This window comes from Leucoraja erinacea, chromosome 7 (genome assembly GCF_028641065.1).
Source record: "Leucoraja erinacea ecotype New England chromosome 7, Leri_hhj_1, whole genome shotgun sequence".
NCBI lineage: Eukaryota > Metazoa > Chordata > Chondrichthyes > Rajiformes > Rajidae > Leucoraja > Leucoraja erinaceus.
In genome coordinates, this window is record NC_073383.1 from 1018781 (window position 1) to 1037852 (window position 19072).

The 19072-nt window shown below is 41.1% G+C and overlaps 1 protein-coding gene across 1 annotated transcript; it reads right to left on the reverse strand.

Moving 5' to 3' along the window:
* Window positions 1-320: 320 nt before the first annotated feature.
* On the reverse strand, window positions 321-18157 carry tbccd1 (TBCC domain containing 1). The gene is made up of 7 exons (XM_055637638.1): window positions 18038-18157; window positions 16178-16512; window positions 11967-12116; window positions 8356-8722; window positions 5200-5386; window positions 4097-4594; window positions 321-1823 (listed from the first exon to the last, which is right to left on the reverse strand). The coding sequence occupies exons 2-7, from the start codon at window positions 16508-16510 to the stop codon at window positions 1697-1699; spliced, it is 1662 nt and encodes a 553-aa protein (XP_055493613.1). The 5' UTR covers window positions 16511-16512; window positions 18038-18157; the 3' UTR covers window positions 321-1696.
* Window positions 18158-19072: the final 915 nt, after the last annotated feature.

The window sequence follows — 19072 nt, forward strand, 5'->3', positions numbered from 1 at the left end:
TTGGTATAAATGTAAAATTGTCCCTAGAGTGTGTAGGATAGTGTTAATGTGCGGGGATCGCTGGTCGGCGCTGAGCTGGTGGGCCGATGAGCCTGTTTCTACGCTGTATCTCTAAGCTAAGTTCATGGGTAGCAGGGACTTTTCTTCACTTGGTTCTCATCAATCACACTCCCTCCTTCATAAGTGTTTGCTTTATCCAACACCGATTTATCTAACACACAGTTTTGTGTTAGATAAAAGCGAGTATCGCCATCACAGTTTAGAGTTCATATCTTACATTTTGTTGAAATAATCGAGAAAGTAAATCTTTAAGTTCAATACTGAAACATTTAGTTAGCTTTTGTTTGCATTCTAGAATGTTATTGAACATGTACAGTACAAAGCAAACATTCTCAAAAATAATCATTATTAAACATTACCAACGCCAGAAATGCAGTTTAAGGCAGTTGCAAATAATAGTTACAAGCTTTGTTTGAGGTAAATGTTGAGGAACTCTGATTTTCAAACTGATTAAAAAAGTTACTTGGAAGAGACAGTTCAGAATATGTTCAGCTAACTCAGCAAGCACCAAGTTCCAATCCCAGCAACAGAAACAATACAATTGGTATCAGCAGTCCCTCATTAAATCATCACCAACTTCTGCATCTGATCACGTGCCACCCACTGTGTTGCAAACAAGTACTTGAAGAAGTCAGTTGAAGAATACGCTGAGCTTCAACTGAATCAACCGGTTTGCCAATGCATTGTCAATAGACACCTAGTACCCGTTGACTTGTGAAAGATTACTAAGAGGAGGGCAGAGAAAAAAACAAGTGAGGGGAAGAAACCAGAATTAAAATGATCTTAAATACTTGAAAAATCAAAGTATAATGTCAGCAGAAATGTGAACACACACAGGCAGGGATGCAAAAGATGGCCACCTCTCCTGTTTATAAAATAGTTTATTGAGGATTCAAAGGTCCATTCACGTCACGGCCAGAAGCAGGGCCACAGTGAAAACACATTATGAAGGGAACTTTAATTATTTTAGTTTAAATACGAAAATCAACCCGACAGAAATGATATTGCTTCATCATATTACCCTAGTTTTGAAGGAAATGTCTCTTAAAGTAGACTGTTTCAAGCAATCCATCTAGACCAATACTAAAACTGACCAAGGATCAGGGAAAAAAATGATATGTATATTTCAACAAGACTAATACAAATACTCAAGATGTCATGTTCAATAAATGTTTTTTTCCCTTATATCCAAAGCTGTGTCCACAGCACAGAGGATTTTTGTTTCCCAAAGCTCCTCAAATATAAAGTGAATTTCAATTAGTCCTAAGCATTAATAAAAAAATAAAGCTTTGGAAAATAGTGCCATTATATTAACAATGACACTAAACACAAATGTTGTTGAAAACATAAATTAAATGATGACAAAAAACATGATGCTGTAACCAATAAAATCTTAAATACCATAATTGAAAAAAAATTACAAGTTTAATATAATCCATTCAAAATACAGTTAACAGCACTGGTTTCTGAAATGTGCGCTTAATTTCCCTTAATAATTAACCAATTATCAAGAACACGCATCAGAACCCAACTATACCTGAATTATGCATTTCCAAGCCACAACACATATAATGTAGTTTGAAACAACAGTAACACAGCAGATTTAATTCAGTAATAGCCGATATTCCAGGGATAATCAAGACGCCATCTGTTTTGGGGAAGGTGCTGGAATAAGACTATCCAGCTGCTGACGATGTCCTGTCTGATCTAACCATTCACAAAATTCCTGCTCCACCAGGTTCTGAAATAACCTGCGCTGCTCCCTGGAAAATAAGAGAAAATATAAGATGTGATAATGTTCTGAATTTTCAACCCGGGAAATCTTAATAAAAAATGTTCCACAAATGAGCCACACTTGAAAGGATATAGCTGTATATACTCTTGAATTCAATGTACTTTTTCTTCGCGAAGGTAGACACAAAAAGCTGGAGTAACTCAGCGGGTTAGACAGCATCTCTGGAGAAAAGGAAGTGGTGACGTTTCGGTCCAGACCCTTCTTTAGACCGTCTTCAGTCTGAAGAAGGGTCTCGACCTGAAACTTCATCCACTCCTTTTCTCCAGAGATGTTGTCTAACCCGCTGAGTTACTCCAGCTTTTTGTGTCTATCTTCGGTTTAAACCAGCATCTGCACTTCCTTGCTACACTACTTTTCCATAACCATGTGGGGATGAAATTACTATAACAAAAGAAACCATCTCAGTAGTAGAAACAAAGAACTGCAGGTGCCGGTTAATACACAATAGGACACAAAGTGCTGAAGCAACTCAGCAGGTCAGGCAGCATCTCTGGAGAACGCGGATAGATGACGTTTTGGGTCGAGACCCTTCTTCAGACTGGTCTCAACAGTACACAGTATCTACTGCCATTATAACACAGTGCAATAGGAATCAATGCTCTGATATTACCACTCAAAATCACCACTAGATTTCAGATAATTTAACACAAAACATAGAAATTACCTGAGAATAACATTCGTCATGAATCTAATAGCATTTTATTTTTCACTTGCGCAGCTTACCCAGTGGTCTTAATATTCCACTATTCCAGTGAACAGCATCCATTGTTCAAGATGTGGACTCTTATACATCGGCGAGACCAAATGCAGACTGGGCGATCGATTCGCTGAACACCTTCACTCAGCCCGCTTGAATCGACCTGATCTTCTGGTTGCTAAACACAAATTCTTTTTTCCATTCCCACACTGACCTTTCTGTCCTAGGTTTCCTCCACTGTTAGAGTGGGGCCAAACGCAAATTGGTGGAACCGATCGCATATTTCACATGGGCAGCTTGCAGCCCAGTGGTATGAATATTGATTTCTCTAACTTCAGGTAGCCCCGGAATTCCCTCTCTCTATCCCTCCCCCACCCAAATTGCACTAGCTTCTCGATTTCACCTAACAATGGCCAGTTTCCTTAATCATCGTTACTTTTTTGTATATCTTTCATTCACTTTCCCCTGACTCTCAGTCTGAAAAAGGATCTCGACCAGAAACGTCGCCCATTCCTTCTCTCCAGAGATGCTGTCTGTCCCGCTGAGTTACTCCAGCTATTTGAGTCTATCTAAAGGGCCTGTCCCACTTGCCGATTTTTTCGGCGACTGCCGGCGTCATATCAGTGTTGTCAAAAGATTTTGAACATTTCACAATCCAGCGGCGACAAAAAAACGTTGCGAGTGAAACTGGGAGAGTGCCTGAAATTACGGAGCTTCATTGATATTGATTCCAGATCAGGATCAGCTCAATTGTTTAATTTTAATTTTGGCATTAATGTTACAAAGAGATTTACAAAAACAAATCAGAGGATTGTCGAATTCTACATGATGCTAGCCATTTTTGATGCCTCTGCAAACACAGTCCTTAGAGTTATCTAGATTTTTTTAAATGGACCTTAGGCAACGTATTTGAGTACTACTTAATACAGTTTTCAGAAAATCACTGCTTTCAATAGGAATGGGAGTTATTTTTTATCTCATTCTGGAACTAATCATATCGCTGTCGCTGTTTAGAGCATATTGCACACTATACTGCGCACCTGTGGTCGAGCTATGGAAAGGCAAGTTTGCAGAGACTAAAGGTGTCATATAATGATGCCATGAGAACACTGCTAAGGAAACCTAGATGGTGTGGTGCTTTGTGGCTGCAGGAGTTAGTACTTTAGAAGCCATCCTAAGAAATCATATGTATAAATTCATTTGCAGGATAAATGGCTAAAAATGTAATTATTGTGGCCTTGTCAAACATAAGGTTTAGCATTCCATGCTACAAATCCCAGCTGTGGAGACACTGGTATCGTTGTCATTGTAGGACATTCTTTTATTCTGGATTTTAATTCATGTATTGTGGGGTTTTTTAATATATAATTTATGATGCTTTTATAAGTGACATACTAAGATTTTATATGTACTTTATGATGTTTTTAATATGCAATGTATTTTTATGTAATGTCCCTTGTCTGGACCTTGAGTCCAAAATAAAGTTTATTATTATTATTATTATTATTATTATTATTATATTTTTTCAGTATATAAGTACTAACTTGCTGAGTCCTGCTTCCTTAACAATCTTCTGCCAATTCTGGATTTTCTGCTCCCGATGTTTAATAGCCTTTTCATATGGCAGTGGTAGTCCTCCAGGGATCTCCACCGAGTCCCCCTGCATTTCAAATGGAGTTACAAACACATAAAAGTCCTTCGGAGGCAGCAGCTGATAAACAGGCATTTCATTGTTGTCCACACCAACACACATTGGCTTATTCCAGTAATTGGGAATTGTAGCAATGCCTGTTCTAGCCATGTGGTCCTCCAACAATGGATAATAGGTATGGTATGGGGCAAATGTTAAGCTCGAGTTCCCAGACATTATAAGAGGGCGCGTAGTTGCGAGACAGTAGAAAGTACATGAAGATGACGACGAGACTGAAAGCCTGCGGCAGATGACTATCACTTTGACATCGTCACAGCCATGGATGTGGACAGTAGTTTGGACAGGGCCAAAAACAAAAGTCGTGTTTCTGCACTTCTCAATACTGACAGACCTGCAACGAGAAATCGATGTACATATGAAATATATAAAACTACAAACAAATCTTCACAACTATACACCTTATTCCAATCTACATTTTCTGTTGGCTATACTGTACTAAAGAACAGAATCCTCTTCTGCCAAGCACCATATTCCGAGCAAGCAACTTGCTCCAAGTTCAGAGCCAATGCTGCCATCTTGGAAATAGTCCAAACATTCTTTGTGTGCTAGTGGGGAAATGTACAGACGTTGCTTTGTCCTGCCATCACTTATCAGCAGTAACTCACTATTTGGACAAAGGTTTTTTTTAAACTGGCTTGAGCTAAATTTTACTACATCATGATGCAACATTCTAGTGCATCTTTTTTTTGTGCAAGGCAGCACATTCAAAATACATTGCATACTATGTATTGAGTGTACAGATGTTCTTAATATTAATACACAAATATTTCAACAATATGAGGTATAAGCTCCCTACATTTAAGCAGCGATAGGTTTGGCTGAAGACAAATCTCATTCAAGTATTTACTTTTTATAAAAAACAATTGAATCAGCCTTTTAAAACTTCCAAAAAATGTCAGCTCCTTAAACTTTTTACTTCGTCTTCACTAATCTCACCTTAAAGGAGATAAGAGATATATGAAGCAGTCATTGCAGCGATGTATTTTAACATGGGCTCCAACTAGCTGCTCTGAGCTCTTGGCCAGGGTTTGCTTGTATACTTGTGTCATTATCACCACCTTGTGGCCTTTAGGTGCTGTGTACGTATTGCATGCAATCTTGGCCCGCTTTGTCGTACCTTCAACTTAGAAAGAGAGAAAGTAGCTCAGTATCATATAGACAGTCAGAAGGTCTGGATGTCGCAAGTTAGTGATCGGATGGCCATAGTAAACCCACGTTAACTCCATGAGATGACAAAGTTGCCTGTACTATGTAAGATGTCAATCTGACCTGTAAATAGGTGTCAATTAAATCAATAGCAAATTGAATACCTATGAAAACATGGTTCAGAAATATGACTGCAATAATCTCTTAATTGATGAGCAACAGAACAAAAGAATAAAGATGTCTGTCAATTTTCCTCCACCAATGCTACCTGACCAGCTGAGTTTCTCCAGCCCATTATGTTTTTGGAACAGAATAAAGTTGATACTGCACACCAATATATCATTATAGAAACATAGAAAATAGGTGCAGGAGTAGGCCATTCGGCCCTTCGAGCCTGCACCACCATTCAATATGATCATGGCTGATCATCCAACTCAGTATCCTGTACCTGCCTTCTCTCCATACCCCCTAATCCCTTTAGCCACAAGGGCCACATCTAACTTCCTCTTAAATATAGCCAATGAACTGGCCTCAACTACTTTCTGTGGCAGAGAATTCCACATATTCACCACTCTCTGTGTGAAAAATGTTTTTCTCATCTCTGTCCTAAAAGACTTCCCCCTTATCCTTAAACTGACCCTTTGTGACCCTTTGTTCTGGACTTCCCCAACATCGGGTACAATCTTCCTGCATCTAGCCTGTCCAACCCCTTGAGAATTTTGTAAGTTTCTATAAGATCCCCCCTCAATCTTCTAAATTCTAGCGAGTACAAGCTGAGTCTATCCAGTCTTTCTTCATATGAAAGTCCTGCCATCCCAGGAATCAGTCTGGTGAACCTTCTCTGTACTCCCTCTATGGCAATAATGTCTTTCCTCAGATTAGGAGAACAAAACTGTACACAATAGTCCAGGTGTGGTCTCACCAAGGCCCTGTACAACTGCAGTAGAACCTCCCTGCTCCTATACTCAAATCCTTTTGCTATGAATGCTAACATACCATTCACTTTCTTCACTGCCTGCTGCACCTGCATGCCTACTTTCAATGACTGGTGTACCATGACACCCAGGTGTCGTTGCATCTCCCCTTTTCCTATGGTGCTATATTATACACTGGAAGATATAATTAGGAAATTTCAATTCATTCAATTCATTGCCTGCAATAAAGTAATTCATAGATGAAATATGGAAATGTCCTCACTAGTACGATCTTATTTAATAAAAAAATGGTCCAATGATCACTTGGGAAGCTTTTTCCTCATTCAAATTAAAAATAAATTGTAGATTCTCCTAGATTTCAAATACCCAAGTTATGAACAGCTCGTACATACGAGCAAGCGTTTGAGAGACTGGAAGGATGGATTTGGCCGCTACTGTGGGCACCAGGCATCTTCTGCTAGTTGGGAGCAGAGCATTCTGCGTGCCTTTCTCCCCAATACCCTCCCCCTACAGATACTAGATCAAGCTGAGATACTCCAGCATTTTGTGTCAATCTTCGAGCTGAGCGGGCATGTTCACTTGCTGATTCATGGAGTGAGTGAGGCCTTCCCGCGTTTGCTTGCTCTCCTGTCACGGACATTTCTAATCATTTTCAACTTACAAACCATCCAGGTTACAGACAGAAGAGGAACCGTATGGTAAACTTGCTGCTGCTCTATCAGTTTCATACGTGAAAACATATCAAACAAGCATGACAGCAAGTGTGTAGGAAGCAACTGCAGATGCAAGGGATAAATCAAAGATAGACATAAAATGCTGGAGCAACTCAGCGGTACAGGCAGCATCTCTGGAGCGAACGAATAGGTGATGTTTCGGGTTGAGACCCTTGTGCAGACTCAAAAACGTCACCTATTCCTTCTCTCCAGAGATGCTGCCTGTCCCGCTGAGTTACCACAGCTTTTTGTATCTATCTTCGGTTTAAACTAGCATCTGCAGTTCCTTCTTACACATTATGTCTACTCCAGCATTTTGTGTCTAAGCATGACAGCAAGGTAGTTATGAGCTAAATTCAAAATTAATTGCTTTTAAACTTGTTCTGAAACCTGGTTATTTGTCAAATCCATTCTCCATTAGCACACTATGAACCCTAATAACAGTTCCTGATAGTAAAACTTGAGTTTCCACCCTGACAATGTATTATAAAGGCTAGATTAGGCCTAACCCGAGGAATGTATATCATGAACCTAATAAAGAATTGACAAAAAAAACAGCTTGGTCCTTGATTACCTATTCTGGGCAAGAGTCTCTGTGCATCTACCCGATCGATTCCTCTCATGCTTTTATACAATATAAGATCACCCCTCATCCTCCTGCGCTGCAAAGAATAGTCCTGGCCTACTCAACCCCTTCCTACAGCTCAGACCCTCTAGCCCCGGCAACATCCTCGTAAATCTTCTCTGTCATGGTGCTGATCTTCCCACACATTTTCCCCACAACCAGAGATCACACAGTTCAGAACGGCATTCCAGCTTCCGCGTACCAAATAAGAAAGTGCGTTGCGATGAGAGATGGGATGGGGACTTTGAGATAGCAGAAAGAGGTAAATGATCACTGGCAACTTTCACATAAAACTGAAGGATTTTCAGGAATGTGCAGATTAAGACTTCTGTTATAATTACCAAACACATCAGCCATTTTTGTGAGGTAGTGGAAATGCTCAAAGAATCATCCACGTTTCAAAAGTCGGAACATATGGTTCCCTCTTCAGCTCCCAACAGTCCCATACATTCTTTAAAAAAAAAAAAATAGAGCATCTTGTCACATACCTACTATCTTTTGATTTTGATTCAAAATGCAAATTTAAATTTCAATAAGTGTAAAATTCTTATTTTCATGATCAAGTGTTGATGAATTACCAAAGGTAGACAAAATGCTGTAGTAACTCAGCGGGACAGGTAGCATCTCTGGATAGAAGGAAAGGGTGACGTTTCAGGTCTGCAGACAGAATTACCTTGCTGTGCCCACGCTAGCTTCTTTCCCTTTTGGAAACAGACTGCAGTGCCGAATGGATTGGGTCCGAGCACACTTCTCAACCAGGCTTCCAGTTTATGGAAATGGAACATCTTGGAAAGCTTGGAATAGCCAGTTGTGGCCAGAATTGGTTGCCAAAAAGCCAGTTCATGCACAGGATGAATTGCTTCATTCCGTCCGATACTTCCTTCAAAGAGAAAGTTCAGGGCTCTAACGGCTTCTGCAGATATCATGCTGTCACGGGTCGTGTGGGCTGAAATGGTGAGTTGCCCAGGGTCAAGCAGAAGCTCCAACAACTCTGACAAGTGGCTCAGAATAAATGCCAGATGGTTATGGTCATCCATATTCTGCATTGTACAAAAACAACAACAAAAAACTTCTGATGAACATTTCACTGCTAGTATGTTATTTTATTTAAATGTTTTACTATGCATGAGATATTGTGCGACTAAATCAGTTACATCACTTTGTGTGGAATGAATAGACGGCTATCGAATTATTTGTGAGAAAGCAAATAAAGGGTGTTTTAAAATAGCTTCCCTAATCAGATTCTACCACAAGTAGTATATTCTTCTTCCAATAGGCAATAGGTGCAGGAGTAGGCCATTCGGCCCTTCGAGCCAGCACCGCCATTCAATGTGATAATGGCTAATCATTCACAATCAGTACCCCGTTCCTGCCTTCTCCCCATATCCCCTGACTCCACTATTTTTAAGAGCCCTATCCAGCTTTCTCTTGAAAGTATCCAGAGAACCGGCCTCCACCTGAGGCAGAGAATTCCACAGACTCCACACTCACAACTCACTGTGTGAAAAAGTGTTTCCTGATCTCCGTTCTAAATGGCTTACTCCTTATTCTTAAACTGTGGCCCCTGGTTATGGACTCCCCCAACATCGGGAACATGTTTAAGAAGGAACTGCAGATGCTGGAAAATCGAAGGTACATAAAAAAGCTGGAGAAACTCCGCGGGTGCAGCAGCATCTATGGAGCGAAGGTTTCCTTCGTTCCATAGATGCTGCTGCACCCGCTGATTTTCTCCAGCTTTTTTGTGTGCCATCGGGAACATGTTTCCTGCCTCTAGCATGTCCAAACCCTTAATAATCTTATATGTTTCAATAAGATCCCCTCATCCTTCTAAATTCCAGAGTATACAAGCCCAGCTGCTCCATTCTCTCAGCATATGACAGTCTCGCACTCCCGCAAATTAACCTTGTGTACCTACGCAGTGCTCCATCAATTTCTCCGCTCCCTCTGCTGGTCAAAAATCTGGAGCAAAGTAAATACGCAAGTTCCTAAGTTCTAGGAGCAGAATTTGGCCATTCGGCCCATCAAGTTTACTCCATCATTCAATCATGGCTGATCTATCTTTCCCTCTCAACTCCATTCTCCTGCCTATGCCCCAGAATCCCTGACATGTTTACCAATCTCTGCCTTAAAAATATCCATTGATTTGGGCTCCACAGCTGCCTGTTGCAATGAATTCCACAGATTCACCACCCTCTAAACACACAGAAGTTTCTCCTCATCTCCTTTCTAAAGGTACATCCTTTTATTGAGGCTATGGCCTCTGGTCCTAGACTCACCCACTAGTGAAAACATCCTCTCTACATCCACTCTATCCAAGTTATGTGTGTTAATGAAACCAAATTGATTGCAAGCCCAGCTTTATAAAGAGGGCAGTATATTACAAATCTAAGTGCATAGATATATCAAATGTTTTTAAAAGACACATTTAATTCGGACACAAAATCTATCACAAGTGTTTGATAAGAATGGGTGGAAAATTCACAACAGTGATCACATATCCTTTAAAGCTTCCACATCAAGCAAGTTTTGTGTGTTTTTCATAAGACGTTAGGACTGTGCAGTTGGGATCATTATAACAGTAGTTCAAAGACAGTAAGATTTAATTTATTTTTAAAGGAGTATTTGAATCAGTTTTGAAGCAGCTTATTATAACTCGTGAGAACCATAGGAATTACAGCATAGGAAGTTGTCATTTGGTCCATTGCATCTGTGATGGTTCTTTACAATAACAATTGCAACAGAATCCACCCTGGTGTACGAGATATGTTTTCTTTTTTTGTAATGTGGGCATTTTATTACCCATTCGTAACTGCCCTTTAGAAAGAGGACTGGTTATGATACAACAGAATGACTTGCTTGGCCTTTTCATAAGGTCAGTCTGTTCTTCTGGAGTCACATATAGTCAGTGTGACCGGCTGCAATGGAAATTAATTTGGACCCAAAGTTAATGGAAGAAATAAAATACATCTGTCATGATAGTACATCTGTAATGAGTTGGATTTTTACAGTAATCAAAGGTTAACAGATATAACACAGAATTTAAATTCCACAGCTATAAAGGTGGGACGTGAACTCTGATTTTAGGATTTTTTGTCCAGGCACCTTGAGTACTAATTTGATACACTGTACCAGACTACCTCAGAAAAGGAAGATATTGGAGGCAAATGGGCAAACTAATTCAGACACATAAGATGGCTTGACACAAATTATGTGAAAGTAGTGTGTGTAGGGTTGATGGAAATAAACAGAAAGAGAGGCAGATACAGATAAACAGATACAGAGGAATCAAGTAAAAAGCCTGGATGGTTAAAAATTCTCATGAGAGGAATAGATCGGGTAGATGTACACAGTCTCTTGCCCAGAGAAGGTGAATCGAGGACCAGAGGACATAGGTTTAATGTGAAGGGGAAAAGATTTAATAGGAATCTGAGGGGTAACTTTTTCCACGCTGTATAACAGTGAGGAACCGACTAACCAGGGGATCAGGGTTTTCAAAGGTCAAAAGTGATTTTGAGAACTGCTGGAAAACAGGCCAATCATACTGTGGGGGACATGTCATTCTGGATAATTAACTCTTTTTTTTATAAAAACTGCTCTTGAAAACTTTAATTTATATAATTAACAATAGAATTATAAATTATTAAATGCTATTTGATGAAATACATTTTAACCTGCACAATATGTTCAATCTAAAGTTTATCTCCACCAGAATCAACAGCAAACTGATGTAATCAGAAGTACAGTTTTTACCAGCAAAGTAAAATGAAGACAGTGTGAACGGCTGCAACCAAAAATTAACTACAGCAGTTAATATTTGAAGTTTACATCTGGCTTGGAATTCACTAAATAGACACAAAATGCTGGAGTAACTCAGCGGGACAAGCAGCATTTCCGGAGAGAAGGAATGGGTGACGGTTCTGGGCGAGACCCTTCTTCCGACTGAAAGTGAGGGGAAAGGGAAACGAGAGATATAGACAATGATGTAGAGATATAGAACAAATGAATGAAAGGTATGCAAAGAAGTAACTATGATAAAGGAAACAGGCCATTGTTAGCTGTGGGCTTCACTAATCTTCCCTGCTATTACTGACATGGAGAAATGTAAATGCAGATTTGCCTCCTGCCTACCGTGTTAGATTTTCAGTTCAATATCAATTTAAAAAAAGGCACAATTCAGTGTTCAAGTTCACAACCAACATAGTGAAGTTTAACAAATAATTGTTAGTGCATTTCTTTTCATTTGGCAGGAGTGAAAGGCATTTTAATGGTAACACATAAGCCTACCTTGCTCTGAGAATTCGATTTTACATCCAGATCAGGCGAACGTGACCTGGGACTTGGCCATTCCTCCCCAATCAATGATGTACGAAGAGAAACTTTGTTTAGCTGCTGAACATAAAGAAACAGCAGGAACTGCAGTGTGTCCACTGATAACTGTGTGAAGAGTTCAATTTATATTAGTATTTTTTTTAATCACATAATTGATGCATTACATTGCATGCAAATTTAGAATACAATATTTAAAGCGTTCAGCCTTTTACAAAACGTATAATGTGTTGAAGTTACTCCAAATTGGTTAACTGCGATATTTATTGAGAACATCATTCTAAATCAAATATGTTCTACGTATCACAGCTAGTGCTGTAAAAGGAGCACAAAACAAACTGGAGAACTCAGTGGGCCAGGCAGCATCCATGGAAGAAAATGGACTGGAAAAGAGACAAGACTTGTCTTTTCCCATCCACAAATGTTGCTTGCCTTGCCTATTTCTTCCAGTCATTTCAATGGGGTTTTTTTTTAATTATTTTATTTATTAGAAGTAAAGTACATTACAATAATACAAGCCAAATATACTTTATTACGTTTATTGTACCACTTCATTTTTTAAGCTTTAAAAAGAGAAAGAAGTAGAGAAAGTGGGAATGAATCGTGATAGTGAAAAAGTGATCAAAAAGAAAGACCCATTAAGGAAAGAGTTAGAGAAAAAAGTTAAGAAATAGGCCGTAAGAAAGAAAAAAGAGAAAAAGAAACAAAAGCCCTATTATGAAGACAGAGCAGAAAGGGATATACCAACTTTGTTTTTTTCATCCACCCTTACCAGATCCTGAAACCATTTCTTTTCAAAGTACTGTTACACCTTATACTTGTAGTAAGTTGATAAATGCAGACCACGTCTTTTGGAAGTGGTCTGATTTGCCTGCAAGAGGGAGTCTCATATCTTCCAGGTGTAATGTTTCGAACATATTTGAAATCCACATATTTATTGTTGGTATAGGGGCGTTTTTCCAGAATTTAAGTATAAGCTTTTTTCCCGTTATTAACCCGTAATTAAATAGATTATTTTGAAACACAGTTAGTTAATTTTCAACCTCTCACTTCTTAGGTCTGAGGTCCCCACCTGCTTTAAAAGGGCATCAATTATACCGGTGCCCAAGAAGATTAAGGTGACGTGCCTCAATGACTATCGACCAGTGGCACTAACTCCGGTGGTGATGAAGTGCTTTGAGAGGTTGATCATGGAGCAAATCAACTCCTACCTCGACAAAAACCTGGACCCACTGCAGTTTGCTTACCGCCACAACAGATCAACGGTGGATGCAATCTCGCTGGCCCTCCACTCCGCACTGGACCACTTGGACAACAAAAACTCGTATGTCAGGCTGTTATTCATCGATTACAGCTCGGCATTTAACACAATCATCCCCTCCAAGCTGGTTACCAAACTCGCAGAACTGGGTCTCAACACATCCCTCTGCAATTGGATCCTCGACTTCCTCATTCACAGATCAGTCTGTTCGTATTGGTGGAAATGTGTCAGCCTCGATAACAATCAGCACGGGAGCACCTCAAGGCTGCGTGCTCAGCCCCCTACTGTATCACTCTATACTCATGACTGCGTAGCCAGTCACAGTGAGAACTCCATCATCAAGTTCGCTGACGACACCACTGTTGTGGGGCGTATCACTGATGGGAATGAGTCAGAGTATAAAAGAGAGATCGAGCAACTGCCCATATGATGCCAGCGCAATAACCTGGCCCTCAACACCAGCAAAACCAAGGAACTGATTGTGGACTTTGGAAGGAGTAGGAGGGGGACCCACAGCCCCATTTATATCAACGGGTCGATGGTTGAAAGGATCAAGAGCTTCAAATTCCTGGGCGTGCACATCTCTGAAGATCTTTCCTGGTCCGAGAACACTAATGCAATTATCAAGAAAGCTCATCAGCGCCTCTACTTCCTGAGAAGATTACGGAGAGTAGGTTTGTCAAGGAAGACTCTCTCTAACTTCTACAGGTGCACAGTAGAGAGCATGCTGACCGGTTGCATTGTGGCTTGGTTCGGTAATTTGAGCGCCCTGGAGAGAAAAAGACTACAAAATGCAGTAAACACTGCCCAGTCCATGATCGGCTCCGACCTTCCTTCCATCGAGGGGATTTATCGCAGTCGCTGCCTCAAAAAGGCTGGCAGTATCATCAAAGACCCACACCATCCTGGCCACACACTCATCTCCCTGCTACCTTCAGGTAGAAGGTACAGGAGCCTGAAGACTGCAACAACCAGGTTCAGGAATAGCTACTTTCCCAATTAAGACAATAGGTAATATTCAGTGTTTCTGAATAAGATTTATTTTAGAGGTACAGTATGGAACAGACCCACCAAGTCCACGCCAACCATCGATCACCTGTTCATACTTCTTTTGCGTTACCCTATTTTCTCATTCACTCGTGACACAATTTACAGAGATCAATTAACCTACAAATCCACACGTCCTTGGGATGTGGGAGGGAACACACGTGGTCACAAGGAGAACATGCAATCTCCACAAAGATCGCACCCATGGTCAGAATCGAAACTGTTTTATTGGTGCTGAGAGTCAGTAGCTCTACCAGCTGTGCCAACGTTTCTTGCTGTTATCTCAAAAATCGCAGTACGAAATTAGACTCATTCTTAATTTCTCCTAAAAATATTATATTCCCTCACTTTCCACGTGCACAAAACAACATGTAACAACTTGGCTCTCCTAACAATCAACAATTCCAAGATTTGAAAGAGTTTTCACACTTTTGTAATGAATAATCCATGAACTATATCTTCATGAGCAACAATTTGCACGGGAAAGCTGCTAAAGTATTTTTCCAATCATTAAAAAAAGTATGAACTAACCAAAATTTATTTCCACTGATCAATGTTTCACTAAGAAAAGGTTTTGGATGATGTAAATATATATGATATTTAAAACTTTGATAAAAATGCAGCCTTTATAATGATTCCTCCATAGTTTAGTTTAGAGATACAGTGCCGAAACAGGCCCTTTGGCCCACCGAGTCCACACCGACCAGCAATCCCCGCACATTAATGCTATCCTACACACACTAGGGACCATTTACACTTATACCAAGCCAATTAACCTACAAAGATGTGCGCCTTTGGAGTGTGGGAGGAAACCGAAGATCTCAGAGAAAACCCACGTGGTCACGGGGAGAACATACAGACTCTGTACAGACAGCACCTGTAGTGGGGATCGAACCCGAGTCTCTGGTGCTGCAAGAGCTGTTAAGGCAGCAAGGCAGCAACTCTACCGCTGCGCCACCGTGCTACCCCAAAGGCTTGAAAAGAATGCATTTTAAGCAGTTAGGACAGTCATTTCCGTACCCTGTCACGAATAATTTGTACCAAACATTTTCATTTATTTGCCAGAGACAAACTTGGAGGACTAGGATTCAAACAAAATTATCCTCTGCTTAAGTAGGAGTCAAAACTCCGTCACAGGTGTTGCAACATTTTCACTATACACTGCACAAAAAGTCGGGGTTTCAAAAAAGTCTTCACAATCCTTGATATGATAATGGTAGGTAGACAAAAACGCTGGAGAAACTCAGCGGGTGAGGCAGCATCTATGGAGCGAAGGAAATAGGCAATGTTTCGGGTCGAGACCATTCTTCACCCGTTGAGTTTCTCCAGCATTTTTGTCTACCTTCAATTTTCCAGCATCTGCAGTTTCTTCTTAAACAAACTTGATATCATAATGTATATTTACAGGCAGTGATAGACTGGGTCTAAAAATATTGGTTGCCAGGAGACAAAGGGGGGCCCACTTCATCAGGGGCCCACTTGATATAGGGGGCCACTTCATCAGGGGCCCACTTGCCATCGGGCAAGCTGACACCCTGACCAGTCCGCCACTGCTTACAGGGCTACCATCTACAGTATATGAAGATACCTAGCAGAATGGTAGAAATTAGAGGACATTGTAATGTTTAACTTAGTGCACTTCTAAAAGCATTAACTGATTCCAAAAGAATGTACAGCTTAAGGTGGCGTTCCAACAGATTGTTAGTGAAATCCACAAGCAGGCCACAGGTCATGCATTTATTACGACTACTTATTCATCAAGAAATTCTGTGATAGAAAGTTCTATGTTTTGATGAAAAATGCAAGACTTAATTTCTACTACCAAATAAATTTTAGGAAATCACAAACAAAAAACCCGTGCCTTGTTTTTCAGTTTGTCGATTTCTTCTTCAGATTTGCAGTGAGATACCTCTTCAGCCCATTGCAACCTCTCCTCTGCAGTTCTCTCAAGAAGAATGTCAAATGTTTCAAAATACAGCCACGCCAGATTTTCAGCTAGCTGCAACTTTCCACAGGCAATATGTCTCCACATAGGCCAGGAAAGGCAGGGATAGCCACCATCTCCCTTTGTTCGAACGTAAGTCGCCATCTTTCGAAGGTAGTGCATGCTGAATTTTGAGGGAGGTGGGATTTGCAAGACTCCAATCACAAAGGTTTCATATTTTACCCAAAGGCGGACATGTGGTTGTTCCATTTCTGTGCAAAAGGAAACATGTTTTATTTCATGACACCAATAGTTACTGAGATATCAATTAATTGGCACTTTACTTTAGAACAGATAAAGCTTTGCAATATCTAAAATGTTGTCACTAAATGACAAAAATGTGTTTATTCTCCATGAACATGGTAATATCCTGCCTATTTAATGTAACATAGAGCAACTAGAGAATTGAGGACAAAGCATGCTCTATAATCTCATAAACAAATTAAAAACAATGTCACAGAGTGGTACAGTGTGGAAACGGGCCCTTCAGCTCAACGCCCACACCTGCCAACATATCCCAGCTACACTAGTCCCATCTGCCCGCATTTGGTCCTTATCCCTCCAAACCTGTCCTACCCATGTACTTGTCTAACTGTTTCTTAAACGTTAGGATAGTCCATGCCTCAACTACCTCCTCTGGCAGCTTGTTCCATACACCCACCCCCCTTTGTGTGAAAAAGCTGATTAAATCTGATTGGCTATTAATGAATCCTCAGACAATAAAACTATTCATAAGTTTAACTTGTAGATTGAAGGTACACATAAAACAAGATGTTTTCACACAATTCTGCACAAAGACTATTCATGTGTAATTAGAACTCCAACTGTTGATGGATACAAAAAGCTGGAGTAACCCAGCGGGTCAGACAGCATCTCTCGAGAAAAGGAATAGGTGATGTTTTGGGTCGAGACCCTTCTTCAGATTATACACGAAGTCTCAACCTGAAACGTCGCCTATTCCTTTTCTCCAGAGATGCTGCCTGACCTGCTGAGTTACTCCAGCTTTTTGTGTTATCTTTGGTTTAAACTAGCATATGCAGTTCCTTCCTAAACATTTTGTCCAACTGTACAGTACTCAGTCAGAACCTGTTTTCCAATGTGTAAATGTTAAAGACTAGAGGGCATTGTTTTCAGGTAAGAGTGGCAATGTTTAAAGGAGATTTGCAGGACATATTTTTCTTCCCCAGAGTGGTGGGTGACTAGGACACGCTGCCAGAGGTGGTGATGAAGACAAAATAATGTGGTTTAAGAGACCTTTAGCTGGGCACATGACTGTGCATGCAGGGAAATAGATCATGTGCAGACACCTGAGATTAGTTTAACTTGGCATCATGTTTGAGGCAGAAATTGTGGGCCGAAGGGCCTCTTCTTGTGCTGTCCAGTACTGGTACTATGACAGATTTATAGCTATTTTCACATCTGCAGATATTCTGAAGCAAGTTATAGCCAACAAATTACTTGTTTTGTCAATGATGCAACGTAGGAAAATGAGCAGATTGCTAGCCCCTGCTAATAATCACACCACACAGCAGCCAGTGATGTTAACCACAGCAGTTACGGCCAGGATCTGTGCTGGGATGATTTGGATGGTGTAGTGAAGTCTGAGAGACACACACAATGCTGGAGTGACCCAGGTCTCTGTACAGTGGCTGCGGCCGGCTGGCTGCGGCTGGTGACCCCCCCACACACACACACACACACACAGCAGCGGCCCCGGCTCAAGAGGCTGCTCCTTACCGGCTCCCCACCGCCTCTCCGCCGCACAAGCTCCAACCAGAGGCCCCGGCCCCGGCCCGTCCGCACCAGAGGCCCCGAGCCTGGGGTGAGTGAGGATCCGCCGCGTCTGCAGCGCTCCCAGTGTCGGGAGGACCATGCATTCAGAAATGCCCCCTCAACCAACAAAGACATCTGCATGAACAAGCCAGGCTTAGCAAGACCAAATCACACAGGGACTTTGAGGAAAGTTAAAATAAGCAGAGGAGAGAATTTAACAGGGAGTCAGGAGGGCTAACAAATCCAGTGCAATGTCTGTCCTTGGTGAATAGGATTAAAGAGAAGCCCAATGCAATTTATACATACATTAAGAAGAAAGGAACAAAGGAGAAAGTAGGACACAAGAGTGAGTATATATGGAGTCAGAGGAAGCGGGGAAGTATTAAATGAGTATATCTCATCGATGTGTAGGAAGGAAATGCAGATAGACACAAAAAGCGGGTCAGGCAGCATCTCTGGAGAAAGGGAATAGGCGACGTTTCGTGTCGAGACCTTCAGGCTGAGAGTCAGGTGCCTTCTCTAGTTCTTTCCCACACAATGAACTGCAGATGCTGGTTTACACCGAAGATATACACAAAATGCTGGAACAACTCAGTGGTTCAGGTAGCATCTCTGGAGAGAAGGAATACAATTTATTTGTTGTCATTTGAACCCAGAGGTTCAAACTAAATTTGTTTTCTGCAGTCATACAAACAAGAAGAAGAACCAAGACATAACACAATTTACACGAACATCCATCACAGTGAATCTCCTCCTCACTGTGATGGAAGGCAAAGTCTTATCTCTCCCCTACACTCCTCGTTCTCCTCCCGATGTCAGAGTCAAAGCCCCCGGCGGGCGATGGTAAATAAGTCCCGCGGCAATTATAAAGCCGCGCCGGATGATGCAAGGCCGCGCTCCAGGTCTTGGTGTTGGAGCCCCCGGCGTGCGCTAACAAGTCCAACAGCCATTTAAAGCCGCGCCGGGCGATGTAAAGCCCCGCTCCAGGTCATCCTCAAC

Excerpts from the sequence above, each read along its gene's own strand:
- tbccd1 (XM_055637638.1), bottom strand. The coding sequence starts at position 16,510 with ATGGAACAACCACATGTCCGCCTTTGGGTAAAATATGAAACCTTTGTG. Across the intron at positions 12,117-16,177 it reads TCGACAAACTGAAAAACAAG|TTATCAGTGGACACACTGCA; the intron begins GCACGGGTTTTT and ends CTCTTCACACAG. Across the intron at positions 1,824-4,096 it reads AAGGAAGCAGGACTCAGCAA|GGAGCAGCGCAGGTTATTTC; the intron begins GTTAGTACTTAT and ends CTTATTTTCCAG.